A 19,469-nucleotide genomic window follows, 5' to 3' on the forward strand; every position below is an offset into this window, starting at 1 on the left:
CATTTAAGGAAGTGACTAGAAAATACTTCGGTCCAAAATCTGTGGGGTTGTCAACAATCTCCAAGATTCCAGAGAAGTATGTTTCTTACTCTACAATGGGCAGATCATGTAGTTAAAAGTGAGGAATAGCATAACCCAACAATGTGCCCCTAAGATCAGGTACTTCAGTTAAATACTTTAGAGGCCTTTTATCTTTGGCAAACCCGGTCAAATGGGCAGATCAATCAACACAGAAGGGAAGTTATCCTTACCCAGGGAGACCAGATTCCTGTAATTCTCTAGCATCACATCCTTGTGCAGGTTCCTCTGTGTAGGGTCCATCAATCTCCACTCCTCCAATGTGAAGTCTATAGCCACATCCTTAAATGTCACTGATTCCTAAAACAATTACACTGTGATCATTTAGAGACTATACAATTAGACTTGTTAGGCAGAATTATACATAAAAAACTGGGGAAGAGCCCCAGAAACCAGAATCACCAAATGATTATGTAGGTCAACCAGTTCATCCCTTATAGGATGTATCAATCTCTCCAGTGACAAGAACTTGAAGCCATAATATGCTGCCTATATAATCTTCAGAGTTTCATCTGATAGCAGAATTTCTTTTCAGACCAAGTCTGGCTTCCTATCAATTATAAAGATTGGCTCCACTATATTATCTGGAGTCAAACAGCATGGTTTCCTCCTTCCCTAGAAAGTATTTAAAATATTTGATAACAGCGAGCAGTTTCTACCCAAATCATCTTTCTTCCTTAAAACCCTGGCTTATCTAAAATACCAATTTTCTTTCAGTTCTAATCTATAGACTATGACTTACTAAAAGATATATTTTATCATTTGTATTATGGATATAGAATACTATAAGCTTTCTCTTTGAAAAAGAAAAATAAAAAGTCAAGGAACTTTGGGGAAGTTCTTTGGTCAGGATATGTACACATATTAAAAAATGGAAGACTAGGCCATAAACATTTTTAATGGTTACCTACTGGAGAAAAGAGGGAGCAGAGAGGACTGGAATGAAGGCTAGACTCCTTTGGCTATTTGTTTTGTAGACTGGACTTTTGGACCATTTAAATACTTTATATTATAAATGAAATAAAAATTTTAAAAAAATCCCTAAAAATTAAGAGTAACATGAAACCAGGTGGTAGCATACTCATTCATTAGAAAGGAACTATTTTGAGTGATTTTAATAGAGTAATTTTTCTGTATATACCTCACAAGATACACCCTGAGAAAAATAACTGCAAAATAAAAACAAAACCAAAATATTTTCAGTAAATAATCATATTAATTATAGTGACAGACATGCTATTATGTAACTGTTGTGTGTGTAGTGCTGGATAAAGCAAATCAGCATACTGATGCCATTGAGAACTAATACATTTGGTATGGGAGAAAGAAGACAGAAATGTACTATTGATAAGATTAGGTTAAAAACTCCATAGTTCTGAATTTGAATAGGAAGTATCACTAGAGATTCATGAAGCATTTTAAGGGGGAAAAAATATTTCCTACCTTCAGCCACTGAAAAGGCGCAGAAACCATAACTAATAAGGTGGCACTATGCAAACCAGACTGTAGGCTCTAAATATTACTTCCGCCTAAAAGGAACCAGGGCCTAGAACACCCTGACACATCAAAAAGCAAGGAAGCTAACAAAGACTACTAGGGTCATACCTAAGACACAGGAAACAACTTGAAGAGGCTTCCACTGGTGAATGATGTGACAATTTGAGCATCAATAAGGATAATAATTGTAATGGATTTAAAAAATATCTAATACAGCTATATTCATGATATATTATTTTAAAAATCTCATCTATCATTTTTGGAGAATACCTGGAAACCGGTAAGTAAAGAGAAAGAATCAAACTTTCATCCTTTCTTACCTATGCGAAGTATACATAGTTTGTATTATAATCAAACATAATTAAGTAGTTGATGAGGGAAGGTTTCTCTTTATGGAAGTACTCTAGCTAATAAATGAAGAAGGAACAAAAGAATTAGAACATCACAATTTGCAACTTCTAATGAATTAAAGAATCATCAGCAGCTGCTAACATAAAAGAAAGGCCTCAGTTTGATGGTGTACGTCTTCTTGTGGTATATACCAGCAATATGAAATGACATTGCTGAAAATATTTTAAAAAATCAAAATCTCAGCCGGGTGCAGTAACTCACGTCTGTAATCCCAGCACTTTGTGAGGCCAAGACAGGAGGGTCATTTGAGCCCAGGAGTTCAAGACCAGTCTAGGCAACATAGGAAGACCCCATCTCTACAAAAAATAAAATAGAATAAATTAGCTGGACGTGGTGGTGCGTGCCTGTGGTCCCGACTACTTGGGAGGCTTATGTGGGAGGATCCCTTGAGCCCAGGAGGTCAACAAAGTGAGACCCTGTTTAAAAACAAACAAACAAACAAACAAACAAACAAAAAACGTCAAACTCTGAATCTGATCAAGGATCTAATAAAAAATTTAAAGGCAATACAGATAGGGGCAGAGCGGCATGTTAAATAATTCCATGCGGATGTAATCAGTAAAATCTATACCTTGTGAAATTCTAAATTAATGCTGTCCAATAAAAATATAAAGCAAGCCATATAGGTGATTTTATATTTCTAGTAGCCACATTAAAAACAAAAAGAAAAAAGTAAAATTAGTTTTAATAATGTTTTATTTAATCCAAATATATAAAATATTATTTCAAAATGCATCAATACAAAAACTCTTAATGAGATAGTTTACGTTATCTTATCATACTGTCTTTGAAATCTGGTGTGTGTTTTAAATTGACAGACCATCTCAATTCGCACTAGTCATGTTTCAGGTGGTCCAGTGTCACATGTGGCTAGTGGCTTCTGTATTAGACAACATAGCTCTAAAGTACCAATAACCTGGTTTCTTTAATAAACAGTTACAAAGTGGTAAAAGAAAGAGGGGGAAACTTCTACATTAAAAGTGACCTAAGAGGCATATTAACCTGTTGGGAGCAAGTCCCCCAAAATCTGGCCATAAACTGGCCCCAAAACTGGCCATAAACAAAATCTCTGCAGCACTGTAACATGTTCATAATGGCCCTAACGCCCACGCTGGAAGGTTGTGGGTTTACTGGAATGAGGGCAAGGAACACCTGGCCTGCCCAGGGTGGAAAAACATATAAAAGCGTTCTTAAGCCACAAACAACAGCATGAGCGATCTGTGCCTTAACGACAAGCTCCTGCTGCAGTTAACTAATCCAACCTATTCCTTTAATTCAGACCATCCCTTCGTTTCCCATAAGGGATACTTTTAGTTAATTTAATATCTATAGAAACAATGCTAATGACTGGTTTGCTGTTAATAAATATGTGGGTAAATCTCTGTTCGGGGGTCTCAGCTCTGAAGGCCGTGAGACCCCTGATTTCCCACTTCACACCTCTATATTTCTGTGTGTGTGTCTTTAATTCCTCCAGCACTGCTGGGTTAGGGTCTCCCTGACCGAGCTGGTCTCGGCAAGTGGCATCCATTTGTGGGGGCTCGAATCCGGGTTAAAGGGTCGCTGGAGCGATGGTTGGAATGGAAAAACTAAGCTGGAGGACACCCGAGTACTCTTAAAGCAATCCCCGTGGTGAGTGAGAAGGGAGCTCAGAAGCGTCAGGGTAACAATAGGACAAGTGTGGGGTCTGGTTCGTTTCACCTGGGAACTTTTTCACACTGATGATGAGGAGGAAGGAGAGCATGGCAAAGTAACAGAAGAGGTTACAGAGCATGTTTATTTGCAGTTAAAGCTAAAGCGGCAAAGGAGGGAGAGGTTCATCCCTACCCTTCTGCACCCCTTCAACATTATTTTGAAGAAAAAGACCCTCCAGATCTTTCTTTTCTGGAGGACACTGGGTGAAAAGCAGTTGCCCCAGTGACTGTTTGAGCAGCACCTTGAGCAACTGCTCTTAGTTCTATTCAGGCAGGAATTCAGCAAGCTAGACGAGAGGGTGATTTAGAGGCTTGGCAATTCCCTGTTCGAATACACCCCCCAGATCAACAGGGAAATATTACAGTTACATTTGAGCCTTTCCCTTTTAAATTACTCAAAGAATTTCAATAAGCTATAAATCAATATGGACCAGGTTCTCCTTTTGTATTGGGACTGTTAAAGAATGTTGCTGTTTCTAGTCAGATGATACCTACTGACTGGGACGCTCTTACTCGAGCTTGTCTAACTCCTGCTCAATTCTTAAAATGAAAACTTGGTATGCAAATGAAGCTTACATTCAGCCCGCTCACAATGCCCAGGCCCAACCTCAAATTAATATAACTGCAGACCAACTTTTGGGGGTTGGCGGCTGGGCTGGCTGAGGTGCACAAGTGGTCATGCAGGATGATGCCATAGAACAGCTTAGCAGAGTGTGCATTAGAGCTTGGGAAAAAATCACTTCAGGTGGAGAACAATACCCTTCCTTTAGTGCTATAAAACAGGGACCAAGAGAACTATACATTGATTTCACAGCTCAGTTACAGGAGTCTCTTAAAAAGATGATTGCAGATTTGGCTGCTCAGGATATAGTGTTGCAGTTACTAGCTTTCGACAATGCTAATCCCGATTGCCAGGCTGCTCTGCGACCTACCAGAGGGAAAGCACATGTAATTGATTATATCAAGGACTGTGATGGTATCGGAGGTAATCTGCATAAAGCCACTTTGTTGGCACAGGCAATGGCAGGACCGAGAGTGGATAAAGGAAATAACTCCATTTCCTGGAGCTTGTTTTAACTGTGGGAAGTATGGTCATACTAAAAAAGAATGTAGAAAAAATCAGCAAGTCAGGCTGCCAGATAGGGGAAAAAAGAAAACTGCTGATCCTGAAATATGTCCAAAATGTGAAAAAGGAAAACACTGGGCTCATCAATGTCACTCTAAGTTTGATAAAGAAGGAAACCCGATTTTGGGAAATGCCATGAGGGGCCTGTCCTGGGCCCCCTTATAAACCGGGGCATTTCCAGCTCAGGTCATTCCCTCACCGTTGTACAATGTCTGTCCTCCGCCACAGCTGGTGGTGCCACAGTAGATTTACGCTGCACAAAAGCTGTAAGCCTTCTGCCTGGGGAACCCCTGCAAAAGGTCTCAACAGGAGTCTGTGGACCCTTGCCGGGGGGACAAGAGGATTACTTTTAGGAAGGTCCAGTTTAAGTTTAAAAGGGGTACAAATACATACAGGAGTCATTGATTCAGATTACAATGGGGAAAATTCAAATTGTTATATCTACTTCTGTTCCCTGGAAAGCAGAGCCAGGAGAGCGTATAGCACAGCTCCTGATTGTGCCATATGTGAGAATGAGAAACAGTAAAATTAAACAGATAGGAGGATTTGGAAGCACAAATAAACAAGGCAAAGCAGCTCATTGGGTAAATCAAATTACTGATAAACGCCCTACCTGTGAAAGAACTATTCAGGGAAAGAAATTTAAAGGTTTGGTAGATACAGGAGTGGACATTTCAATCATTTCTCTACAGCACTGGCCGTCCACATGGCCAATTCAACCTGCTCAATTTAACATAGCTGGAGTTGGTAAAGCCGCCGAAGTATATCAAAGTGATTATATTTTGCATTGTGAAGGGACTGATGGACAACCTTCACAGGGACTATTCAACCAATTATAACTTCTGTACCTATAAATTTATGGAGAAGAGATTTATTACACCAATGGGGAGCACAAGTTCTAATTCCAGAACAATTATATAGCCCTCAAAATCAACATATGATGCATGAAATGGGGTATGTCCCTGGTACGGGACTAGAAAAAAAAATTGCAAGGTTTAAAAAGTTCCTGCCAAAGATTAGGATATGGCAGCCACTGGGTTAGGGTCTCCCCAACTGAACTGGTCTCGGCATTAACCAATTACACCATATGAATCAACTGGGAAGACAAATACCAAATGAGTATTTGATGAAACAAAGGCTCGGTGTTCATTTTTTAGCTGTAATAATAGTAATATTATATAACACTAACAGTTTTAAAAATTGTCAATCAGAGATATATAATAAAATAGATTAAATAATATAATGCTTTGTATTTATATCAAAATAATTAGGGAGAGAAGGGTTACAGATGAAATGTGATTGTTCATGGGTTAACTGGTTAAGAGGGCAATAGGTTAAAGGGATTCAAACTACTCTCCACTTCTGTGACTATAATGCTTATCAAGTATCAGAGACTGCTCTAGGGGCTTATAATGTATTGAATGAATCATCACAATAAGGAAGGTGCTATTTACAAATAAGGAGAGTGAGGCACAGAGACGTTGGGTGTCTTGCCCAAGGTCAAAGAAGCAGAAGAGTCTAGATTCAAATCCAAGCAGTCTGTATTGAGAATTCCAGCTTGTAACCTTGTTATCATTCTGATCCAGGGCTCTTAGAGCCCTGAGTAGCTGACTACTCAGGCAAAGAAGTCAACTTAGATCATATCTGGCTAAGGTCTGTTCTAGATCAGAAGAAAGATTTCCTCTGGGGTGTTTTTCTACCACTTAGATATGTATGCTTGTCATACATGTCTTGTGTATACATATCCCTTTGGCGTTTTCAACCTTTAGGTTTTTGAAGCATGTTTTAGATAATACTGCTAATAAAAAAACATGGCAAATGTAGGAGATGATGAGTTCATAAACTTTATTGTTAATCACTTGACATGTGTGTAATTCAAACTGTAACCAATGTACTGGGTTTTGTTTTCTTTTTCCACCAAGAACTCAGCCCCAGGAAAAATCTGAAAAGGCCCTCATTTCTCATCTATGGTTTACCTTGAGGCTCTGTATAAGCAAGAAGTGACTAAGTCAGAGTTGTAAACTGCCTGCCTAAGAGGAAAATGTATGCCCAACACATACAAAGATCCCTCTGGCAGTTGCTGAAGACTTACTGGTTTAAGGCATAAAGAAATCTGTCTAATCATTAACTAATCACCATGTTAACCAAGCAGATATTTTAGTGGCTATACATGATAAAGAATACAGACTTTACAGATTGGTCCAGGAAAGTTTCTAAACAAAAATAGCAGCAGTGCCACCAACAACTGCAACAACAAACCCTAAAGAGGGGAGAATCTGATTTCCAGAGTTACCACATTATATTATTTAAAATAACTAACTGGTTTTCAACAAAAAATTATTAAAACACACAAAGAAACATGAAAGCATGGACCCACACACAGTAAAAAATAAAGCATCAATGGAAACTACCTCCAAGGAAGTCAAGATGTTGCACTTATTAAACAAAGACATTAAGGCTGCTATTATAAGTATGTTCAAAGGCCTAAATAAAACCATGTATAAAGATTTAAAATAAATTGTGAGAATGATATTTCACTAAATGGAAATTTTGGAGTTGAAAAGTATAATAATTGAAATAACTGTATCAGTAAAACATAACAAATTTAAACATATACTCACCTAACAAAACAGTCCCATAATATAGGAAGCAAAAATGTATAAAATCGAAGGGGCAAAGAGATAATTCAACAGTAGTAGCCGGACAAAGTGAAAGCAGTGCTCAGAGGGAAATTTATAGCTATAAAATGTCTACAATTTAAAAAGAAGAAATCAATAACCTAAAGTTATAACTTAAGGCTCTAGAGAAGGAAGAGTGAACTAAATTTTTTAGAAAGCAAAAAGAAGGAAATAATAAATATTAGAATGGAGATAAAACAGAGAACAGAAAAACAGCAGAGGAAATAAAAAAGGCAAAAGTTGGTTATTTGGAAAGATTAAAAAATGGCAAACCATTAGCTAGAGGGACTAAGAAAAAAAGAGAGAAGACACAGATTACTAAAATCAGAATGAAAAAGAAGACATTCCTACTGACCTTAAAGAAATAAGAGGATTATAAAGGAACACTATGAACAATGGTATGTGAACTTAGATGAACTGGACAAATTCTTAGAAAGGCATTAACTACCAAAACTGACTCAGTGTTACAGGAAATCTGGATAGATCCATAGATCCATAACAAGTAAACTTCCCACAAAGAAAAGCCTGAGTTCAAATGGCTTCATGTGAATTATACCAAACATTTCAAGAAGAATTAATACCAATCCTTCACTAACTCTTCCAAAAAATGGAAGGGAACAATTCTAAACCCACTTTATGAGACCAATATTACCTAAACTAGACAAAGACATCAGAAGAACACTACAGACCAGTATCCTCATGAATATAGACACAAAATTCTCAACAAAATACTAACAAAGTGGGTTCAGCAACAAATAAAATGCAGCATATACTACAGCCAAATGGAAATTATCTTAGGAATACAAGGTTTTGTATTTTATGTAATACAAAAAAATCAATCAATAGAAAAAAGAACAACTGCACAATCATCTTAATAGATTCAAAAATGCATTTGACATAATTCAACAAACTAAAAATAGAAGCAAACATCATCAACCCAATAAAGACTCTCTGTGAAAACCTATATCTAAACAGCTGAATGCATTCCCTCTGTGATCACAAACAGGACAACAATGTCCCTTCTCACTTTTCTTTTTCTTTTTCTTTTTTTTTTTTTGGATACAAGATCTTGCTTATCACCCAGGTTGGAGTACAGGGGTGCAATTTCGGTTCACTGCAACCTCCACCCCACCAGTTCAAGGGATCCTCCCGTCTCAGCCTCCCAAGTAGCTGGGATTACAGGTGTGCGCCACCACGCCTGGCTAATTTTTGTATTTTTTAGTAGAGTCAGGGTTTCACAATGTTGGCCAGGCTGGTCTCAAACTCCTGTCCTCAAGTGAGCCACCCACCTCAGGCTCCCAAAGTGCTGGGATTACAGGCATGGGGCACCATGTCAAGCCATTCCTTCTCACTTCTATTCAACATTATATTCTACATTTTTGCAAGGGAAATTAGAAAATGAAAAGAAATACAAAGCAGATAGGAAAGGACAAAGCAAATTTCTATTTGCAAATGATATAATCTCTCTATACAGTTAATGTTATCTTGCATATAAAAAACCCTAAGAAACCCAGGCATACACACACATAATTTAGTTCTATTAGAACTAATAAGCTAGTTCAGCAAGGTTCAGGATACAAGATCTATATGTGTGTGTATAAATCAATTATTTGTATACACTACCAATAACTATTTCGAAAAGAAATTAAGAAAAAAAATCATTTATAACAGCAAAAATAAGAAAACACAGGAATGAAGTTAACAAAAGATGCGTAAAACATGCACACTGAAAACTATAAAACTACAAAACTGAAAGAAATTAAAGAATACATAAATAAATGGGAGGACAACCCATGTTGAAGTATGGAAGACTTAATCTTGCTAATACAGCATTACTCTCCAAATTGATCAACAGATTCAACACAAGACTTACGCAAATTCCATCTGGCTTTTTTTTTCTGAAATGGAAAAATCTGATCCTAAAATTCATTTAGAAATGAATTTGTTTTTCAAAACAATATTGAAAAAGAAGAGAGCTGAGGCACTCATACCTTCTAATTTTAAAACTTACTTCAAAGGTACTTTCAAAACTTACTTCAAAGCTACAGTGCTCAAGACAGTATGGTACTGACATTAGGACAGACACTTCCATCAATGGAATAGGACTGACAGTCTAGGAATAAATCCCTACTATAATGGTCAGTTGGTTTTCAATAAGGGTACTAAGACAATGAGTAGAGAATAGTCTTTTCAACAAACAGTGCTGAGACAACTGAATATTCACATGCCAAAGAATGAAGTTGAATCTCTACCTCAGACCATAAACAAAACTTAACTCAAAATGGATTATAAACCTAAATGTAAGTAGTAAAACTATAAAACTGTAAGAAGGAAAGAGGAACATCTTCATGACCTTTGATTTGGCAATGAATTATTAGATATGACACCAAAAGCACAATAGACAAAAGACAAGAACAGATCATTTGGACTTCATCAAAATTAAAAACTTCTGTGCTTCAAGGGACATCATTAAAAACTCAAAAAGGCAACCAAAGAATGTGAGAAAATATTTACAAACCATTTATCTGAAAAGGGATTTGTGTTTACATATAAACAAATAACCCAATTAAAAAATGGTCAAAGGATTTGAATAGATATTTCTCCAAAGGAGATATACAAATGGCCAATAAGTATGCTCAAGAGAAGATGCTCAAAGTCCTTAGTAATTCGGAAAATAAAATCCATAAGATACAGTAAGATACCACTTCACGCCCAATGAGATGTGTATAATAAAAAAAGCCAGACAATATTAAGTGTTGTTGAAGAAGTAGAGCAATTGCAACACTCATACATTGCTGGTGGAATGTAATATGGGGCAGCTGCTTTGGAAAGCAATCTGACAGTTCCCCAAATGGTTTAACATAGAATTATCATATGATCCAGCAAAATTCCAATCTTAGGTATATACCAAGAGAAATGAAAACATATGCTCACACAAAAACATATACACAAATGTATTAGCATCATTATTAATTGCCCCAAAGTGGAAACAACTCAAATACTCATCAACTGACAAATGGATAAGCAGTACGTGCTATATCCATACAACTGGAATATTATTTGGCCACAAAAAGGAATACAGTACTGACACAAGCTACAACACACATAAGCCTTGAAAATATGCTAAAATGAAAGAAGATAGTCTCAAAGGAGCACATATTATATCATTCCATTTATATGAAATGTCCAGAATAGGCAAATCTATAGAGATGAAAAGATTGGTGGTTGTCAGAGGCTGTAAGGAGGGGGAATTGAGTACTGCTAGTGGGTATGGGGTTTCTTTTTGAGGGTGATGGAATGTTCTGGAATTCCACACAGGGATGGTTATCTGTGAATATATTTAAAAACCACTGAAATGAATACTTTATGAATTTTATGATATATGAATTACACCTTAGTAAAACTGTCATTAAAAATACTGCCAGAGCTGGGCGCGGTGGCTCAAGCCTGTAATACCAGCACTTTGGGAGGCCGAGACGGGCGGATCACGAGGTCAGGAGATCAAGACCATCCTGGCTAACACGGTGAAACCCCGTTTCTACCAAAAAATACAAAAAACTAGCCGGGCGAGGTGGCGGGCGCCTGTAGCCCCAGCTACTCGGGAGGCTGAGGCAGGAGAATGGCATAAACCCGGGAGGCGGAGCTTGCAGTGAGCTGAGATCCGGCCACTGCACTCCAGCCTAGTGACAGAGCGAGACTCCGTCTCAAAAAAAAAAAAAAAAAAAAAAAAAAATACTGCCAGAAGGGCAGTTTCAAGATGGCCAAATAGGAACAGTTCCAGTCTACAGCTCTCAGCATCAGCAACGCAGAAGACGGGTGACTTGTGCATTTCCAACTGCGGTACTGGGTTCATCTCACTAGGGCTTGTCAGACAGTGGGTGAGGGTCAGTGGGTGCAGCCCAACAAGTGTAAGCCAAAGCAGGGTGAGGCATCACCTCACTTGGGAAGCGCAAGGGGTCAGGGAATACCCTTTCCTACCCAAGGAAAGCTGTGACAGACGGCACCTGGAAAATCGAGTCATTCTCACCTTAATACTGTGCTTTTCCAACGGTCTTAGCAAATGGCACACCAGGAGATTATATCCCGCACCTGGCTTGGAGGGTCCCACACCCACGGAGCCTTGCTCATTGCTAGCACAGCAGTCTGAGACTGAACTGCAAGGCGGTAGCAAGGATGGGGGAGGGGTGCCCGCCATTGCTGAGGCTTGAGTAGGTAAACAAAGTGGCCAGGAAGCTTGAACTGGGTGGAGCCCACCACAGCTCAAGGAGGCCTGCCTGCTTCTGTAGACTCCACCTCTGGTGGCAGGGCATAGCTGAACAAAAGGCTGCAGAAACCTCTGCAGACTTAAATGTCCCTGTCTGACAGGTTTGAAGAGAGTAGTGGTTCTCCCAGCACGGAGTTTGAGATCTGAGAACGGACAGACTGCCTCCTCAAGTGGGTCCCTGACCCCCGAGTAGCCTAACTGGGAGGCAACCCCCAGTAGGGGCAGACTGACACCCCCCACGGCCGGGTACCCCTCTGAGATGAAGCTTCCAGAGGAATGATCACGCAGCAACATCTGCTGTTTAGCATATTTGCTGTTCTGCAGCCTCCGCTGCCTGATACCCACGCAAACAGGGTCTGGAGTGCACTTCCAGCAAACTCCAATAGACCTGCAGCTGAGGGTCCTGACTGTTGGAAGGAAAACTAACAAACAGAAAGGACATCCACACCAAAATCCCATCTGTACATCACCATCATCAAAGACCAAAGGTAGATAAAACCACAAAGATGGGGAAAAAAACAAAGCAGAAAAGTTGAAAATTCTAAAAATCAGAGCGCCTCTCCCCCTCCAAAGGAACACAGCTCCTTGCCAGCAACGGAACAAAGCTGGATAGAGAATGACTTTGACGAGCTACAAGAAGGCTTCAGAAGATCAAGCTTCTCCAAGCTAAAGGAGGAAGTTTGAACCCATCGCAAAGAAGCTAAAAACCTTGAAAAAAGATTAGACGAACGGCTAACTAGAATAACTAGTGTAGAGAAGTCCTTAAATGACCTGATGGAGCTGAAAACCATGGCACGAGAACTATGTGATGAATGCACAAGCTTCACTTGCCGATTCGATCAAGTGGAAGAAAGGATATCAGTGATTGATGATGAAATGAATGAAATGAAGCAAAAGTTTAGAGAAAAAAGAGTAAAAAGAAATGAACAAAGCCTCTAAGAAATATGGGACTATGTGAAAAGATCAAATCTACGTCTGATTGGTGTACCTGAAAGTAATAGGGAGAATTTAACCAAATTGGAAAACACTCTGCAGGATATTATCTAGGAGAATTTCCCCAACCTAGCAAGGAAGGCCAACATTCAAATTCAGGAAATACAGAGAACGACACAAAGATACTCCTCGAGAAGAGCAACTCCAAGACACATAATTGTCAGATTCACCAAAGTTGAAATGAACTAAAAAATGTTAAGGGCAGTCAGAGAGAAAGGTCAGGTTACCCACAAAGGGAAGCCCATCAGATTAACAGCGGATCTCTCGGCAGAAACTCTACAAGCCAGAAGAGAGTGGGGGCCAATATTCGACATTCTTAAAGAAAAGAATTTTCAACCCAGAATTTCATATCCAGCCAAACTAAGCTTCGTAAATGAAGGAGAAATAAAATCCATTACAGACAAGCAAATGCTGAAAGATTTTGTCAGCACCAGGCCTGCTCTACAAGAGCTCCTGAAGAAAGTACTAAACATGGAAAGGAACAACTGGTACCAGCCACTGAAAAAGATGCCAAACTGTAAAGACCATTGATGCTAGGAAGAAACTGCATCAACTAACGAGCAAAACAACCAACTAACATCATAATGACAGGATCAAATTCACACATAACAATATTAACCTTAAATGTAAATGGGCTAAATGCTCCAATTAAAAGACACAGACTGGCAAATTGATAAAGAGTCAAGACCCATCAGTGTGCTGTATTCAGGAGACCCATCTCACGTGCAGAGACACACATAGGCTCAAAATAAAGGGATGGAGGAAGATCTACCAAGCAAATGGAAAACAAAAAAAGGCGGAGGTTGCAATCCTAGTTTCTGATAAAACAGACTTTAAACCAACAAAGATCAAAAGAGACAAAGAAGGCCATTACATAATGGTAAAGGGATCAATTCAATAAGAAGAGCTAATTATCCGAAATATACATGCACCCAATACAGGAGCACCCAGATTCATAAAGCAAGTCCTTAGAGACCTACAAAGAGACTTAGACTCCCACACAATAATAATGGGAGACTTTAACACCCAACTGTCAACATTAGACAGATCAATGAGACAGAAAGTTAAAAAGGATATTCAGGAGTTGAACTCAGCTCTGCACCAAGCAGACCCAATAGACATCTACAGAACTCTCCACCCCAAATCAACAGAATATACATTCTTCTTAGCACCACATCGCACTTATTCCAAAATTGACCACATAGTTGGAAGTAAAGCACTCCTCAGCAAATGTAAAAGAATAGAAATTATAACAAACTGTCTCTCAGACCACAGTGCAATCAAACTAGAATGCAGGATTAAGAAACTCACTCAAAACCGCTCAACTACATGGAAACTGAACAACCTGCTCCTGAATGACTACTGGGTACATAACGAAATGAAGGCAGAAATAAAGACGTTCTTTGAAACCAATGAGAACAAAGACACAACATACCAGAATCTCTGGGACACATTTAAAACAGTGTGTAGAGGGAAATTTATAGCACGATATACCCACAAGAGAAAGCAGAAAAGATCTAAAATTGACACCCTAACATCACAATTAAAACAACTAGATAAGCAAGAGCAAATACATTCAAAAGCTAGCAGAAGGCAAGAAATGATGAAGATCAGAGCAGAACTGAAGGAGATAGAGATACAAAAAACCCTTCAAAAGATCAATGAATCCAGGAGCTGGTTTTTTGAAAAGATCAACAAAATTGATAGACTGCTAGCAAGATTAATAAAGAAGAAAAGAGAGGAGAATCAAATAGATGCAATAAAAACTGATAGAGGGGATATCACCACCGATCCCACAGAAATACAAACTGCCATCAGAGAATACTATAAGCACCTCTATGCAAATAAACTAGAAAATTGAGAATAAATGGATAAACTCCTGGACATATACATCCTCCCAAGACTAAACCAGGAAGAAGCTGAATCCCTGAATAGACTAATAACAGGCTCTGAAATTGAGGCAATAATAGCCTACCAACCAAAAAAAGTACAGGACCAGACAGATTCACAGCCAAATTCTACCAGAGGTACAAGGAGGAGCTGGTACCATTCCTTCTGAAACTATTCCAATCAATAGAAAAAGAGGGAATCCTCCCTAAGTCATTTTATGAGGCCAACATCATCCTGATACTAAAGCCTGGCAGAGACACAACAAAAAAAGAGAATTTTAGACCAATATTCCTGATGAACATCGATGCAAAAATCCTCAATAAAATACTGGCAAACTGAATCCAGCAGCACATCAAAAAGCTTATCCAGAATGATCAAGTGGGCTTCATCCCTGGGATGCAAGGCTGGTTCAACATATGCAAATCAATACATATAATCCATAATAAAAACAGAACCAAAGACAAAAACCACATGACCACATGATTGTCTCAATAGATGCAGAAAAGGCCTCTGACAAAATTCAACAGCCCTTCATGCTAAAAACTCTCAATAAATTAGGTATTGATGGGACATATCTCAAAATAATAAGACCTATTTATGACAAACCCACAGCCAATATCATACTGAATGGGCAAAAACTAGAAGCACTCCCTTTGAAAACTGGCACAAGACAAGGATGTCCTCTCTCACCACTCCTATTCAACATAGTGTTGGAAGTTCTGGCCAGGGCAATCAGGCAAGAGAAAGAAATAAAGGGTATTCAAACAGGAAAAGAGGAAGTCAAATTGTCCCTGTTTGCAGATTACATGATTGTATATTGAGAAAACCCCATCATCTCAGCCCAAAATCTCCTTAAGCTGATAAGCAGCTTCAGCAGTCTCAGGATACAAAATCAATGTGCAAAAATCACAAGCATTCTTATACACCAATAACAGACAAACAGAGAGCCAAATCATGAGTGAATTCCCATTCACAATTGCTTCAAAGGAATAAAATACCTAGGAATCTAACTTACAAGGGATGTGAAGGACCTCTTCAAGGAGAACTACAAACCACTGCTCAGTGAAATCAAAGAGGACACAAACAAACGGAAGAACATTCCATGCTCATGGATAGGAAGAACCAATATCATGAAAATGGTCATACTGCCCAAGGTAACTTATAGATTCAATGCCATCCCCGTTAAGCTACCAATGACTTTCTTCACAGAATTGGAAAAAACTTTAAAATACTTTAAAGTTCATACAGAACCCAAAAAGAGCCCGCATTGCCAAGACAATCCTAAGCAAAAAGAACAAAGCTGGAGGCATCACGCTACCTGACTTCAAACTATACTACAAGGCTACAGTAACCAAAACAGCATGGTACTGGTACCAAAACAGATATATAGACCAAGGGAACAGAACAGAGCCCTCGGAAATAATACCACACATCTACAGCCATCTGATCTTTGACAAACCTGACAAAAAATGGGGAAAGGATTCCCTATTTAATAAATGGTGCTGGGCGAAGAAACCCCATCTCTACTAAAAAAAAAATACAAAAAACTAGCCGGGCGAGGTGGCGGGCGCCTGTAGTCCCAGCTACTCGGGAGGCTGAGGCAGGAGAATGGCGTAAACCCGGGAGGCAGAGCTTGCAGTGAGCTGAGATCTGGCCACTGCACTCCAGCCTGGGCGACAGAGCGAGACTTCGTCTCAAAAAAAATAAATAAATAAATAAATAAATAAATAAATAAACGGTGCTGGGAAAACTGGCTAGCCATATGTAGAAAGCGGAAACTGGATCCCTTCCTTACATCTTACACAAAAATTAATTCAAGATGGATTAAAGACTTAAATGTTAGAACTAAAACCATAAAGACCCTAGAAGAAAACCTAGGCAATACCATTCAGGACACAGGCATGGGCAAGGACTTCATGTCTCAAACACGAAAAGCAATGGCAACAAAAGCCAAAATAGACAATTGGGATCTAATTAAACTAAAGAGCTTCTGCACAGCAAAAGAAACTACCATCAGAGTGAACAGACAACCTACAGAATGGGAGAAAATTTTTGCAATCTATTCATCTGACAAAGGGCTAATATCCAGAATCTACAAAGAACTCAAACAAACTTACAAGAAAAAAACAAACGGCCGGGCACAGTGGCTCACACCTGTAATCCCAGCAGTTTGGGAGGCCAAGGCGGGCGGATCACGAGGTCAGGAGATCGAGACCATCCTGGCTAACACGGTGAAACTCCGTCTCTACTAAAAATACAAAAAATTTAGCCAGGTGTGGTGGCGGGTGCCTGTACTCCCAGCTACTCGGGAGGCTGAGACAGGAGAATGGCGTGAACCCAGGAGGCGGAGCTTGCAGTAAGCTGAGATCGTGTCACTGTACTCCAGCCTGGGCAACAAAGCGAGATTCCGTCTCAAACAAACAAACAAAAAGCCCCAAAAAACAACCCCATCAAAAAGTGGGCAAAGGATATGAACAGACACTTCTCAAAAGAAGACATTTATGCAGCAAAGAGACACGTGAAAAAATGCTCATCATCACTGGCCATCAGAGAAATGCAAATCAAAACCACAATGAGATACCATCTAACACCAGTTAGAATGGCAATCATTAAAAAGTCAGGAAACAACGGGTGCTGGGGAGGATGTGGAAAAATAGGAACACTTTTACACTGTTGGTGGGACTGTAAACTAGTTCAACCATTATGGAAGACTGTGTGGCGATTCCTCAAGCATCTAGAACTAGAAATACCATTTGACCCAGCTATCCCATGACTGGGTATATACCCAAAGGATTATAAATCATGCTGCTATAAAGACACATGCACACGTATGTTTATTGCCGCACTATTCACAATAGTAAAGACTTGGAACCAACCCAAATGTCCATCAATGATAGACTGGATTAAGAAAATGTGGCACATATACACCATGGAATACTATGCAGCCATAAAAAAGGATGAGTTCATGTCCTTTGTAGGGACATGTATGAAGCTGGAAAGCATCATTCTCAGCAAACTATCGCAAGGACAAAAAAAAAAAAAAAAAAAAAAAAAAACTCCATGTTCTCACTCATAGGTGGAAATTGAACACATGGACACAGGGTGGGGAACATCACACACTGGGGCCTGTCATGGAGTTGGGGGAGGCGGGGTGGGGGAGGGATAGCATTAGGACATATAACTAATGTAAATGACGAGTTAATGGATGCAGTACACCAACATGGCACAAGTATACATATGTAACAAACCTGCACGTTGTGCACATGTACCCTGGAACTTAAACTATAACAAAGAAAAAAAAAGAAAGAAAGAAAATAGCTTCAAGATCAAGAGTGCCCTAAGGTACAGCGGTCTGGATAATGCAAGTGTTGAATCAGATCTTTCCCTGCTGCCGTGTTCCCCAAATAATAATAAGGGCCCTCTGTACAGATGCCAATTCCACTGACCCACCAGTATTTGAAAAGCATGTCATGGGGAGTTATTTCTGCCACTCTTTAAAAAAAATAATTCACTTATGAGATGGAGGTGGAAATTCGCAGAGAATTGACAGGTATGTGTTATCTCTTGTAAGGCCTCAGAATACAGCAATGCCAAGCACCCTTCGGGGGCCTGGTCTTGTGCTACTGACCTTACTGGTCGTACAGAAGGGCTGCTCCCATTGGCTCTTGGGTGGGATGGTAAATTTGCTAAACCAGGTTCACTGCACCTTCCCCTCACAAAGGAGTATATATGCCTGGAGTGGCTCCATTGCTAGGCTCCATTTCCAGCACCTACCAATTGGCACTGTGTATTTTTAAAAGAACAACATTGAGGCTCCTTGCCTCCTTTCAAACTGTGAGAGAGAGAAAGTTTCTTTTTTTTTTGAGACGGAGTCTCGCTCTGTCACCCAGGCTGGAGTGCAGTGGCCGGACCTCAGCTCACTGCAAGCTCCGCCTCCCGGGTTTACGCCATTCTCCTGCCTCAGCCTCCCAAGTAGCTGGGACTACAAGCGCCCGACACCTCACCCAGCTAGTTTTTTGTATTTTTTAGTAGAGACGGGGTTTCACCGTGTTAGCAGGATGGTCTCGATCTCCTGACCTCGTGATCCGCCCGTCTCGGCCTCCCAAAGTGCTGGGATTACAGGCTTGAGCCACCGTGCCCGGCGAGAAAGTTTCTATTCAGTGTTCTAAATGCTATCTGCTTAGTTTGATAGGATTGTAGTGACTATCATAGGTGTTTTATTGAAGTCCAAAGTATCCCAGAAAATGTACATTCCTCTCTTTTCTTATTAAATGGTGCACAGGAAAAAAAAATACTGCCAGAAAGACAATCTTTTTCTTCTCTCCCAGGGGAAAATCAGGTAAATAAATAATCATAAAAAATCAGAGGTTTGTGTGGCATGAAGAACGAATGAAATATTGATTGTAGAATGTGGAAGTGTGAATTAAGCTTTGAAACATAAAACTGCTGCAATAGTTTTGATGCATTCCCCCAAACCTCATGTTCAAAACTGATCCCCATGTTGGAGATGGGGCCTAATGGGAGGTGTCTGTGTCATGGGGCTGGGTCCCTCATGAATGGCTTGGTGCCATCCTCACGGTAATGAGTGAGTTCTCCCTCTATGATTAATAGTTCCCATGAGAGTTGGCTGTTAAAAAGAGCATGGGCCGGGCACTGTGGCTCACCTCTATAATCCCAGCACTTTGGGAGGCTGAGGTGGGCAGATCACGAGGTCAGGAGATCAAGACCATCCTGGCTAACACAGTGAAACCCTGTCTCTACTAAAAATACAAAAAAATTAGCCGGGCGTGGTGGCGGGCACCTGTAGTCCCAGCTACTCGGGAGGCTGAGGCAGGAGAATG

General features: G+C 39.8%; 2 protein-coding genes across 8 annotated transcripts in view; both read right to left on the reverse strand.

Moving 5' to 3' along the window:
* ZNF287 (zinc finger protein 287) overlaps window positions 1-19,469 on the reverse strand; it is a 178,847-nt gene that overhangs the window by 73,549 nt on the left and 85,829 nt on the right. The gene's annotated exons all lie outside the window — the stretch shown is intronic.
* Window positions 1-19,469, reverse strand: part of LOC126938793 (zinc finger protein 624) — a 165,664-nt gene that overhangs the window by 13,304 nt on the left and 132,891 nt on the right. For 4 of the 7 annotated variants that reach the window (XM_050763399.1, XM_050763398.1, XM_050763400.1 and 1 more), the window contains one exon: window positions 252-378. In XM_050763399.1, the coding sequence (XP_050619356.1) occupies window positions 252-378 (127 nt within the window). Of the gene's footprint in view, window positions 1-251; window positions 4,730-19,469 lie in introns of all 7 variants that reach the window. The other 3 variants (XM_050763401.1, XM_050763402.1, XM_050763403.1) reach the window with 3 other exon arrangements.

Source organism: Macaca thibetana, chromosome 16, assembly GCF_024542745.1.
Source record: "Macaca thibetana thibetana isolate TM-01 chromosome 16, ASM2454274v1, whole genome shotgun sequence".
Taxonomy (NCBI): domain Eukaryota; kingdom Metazoa; phylum Chordata; class Mammalia; order Primates; family Cercopithecidae; genus Macaca; species Macaca thibetana.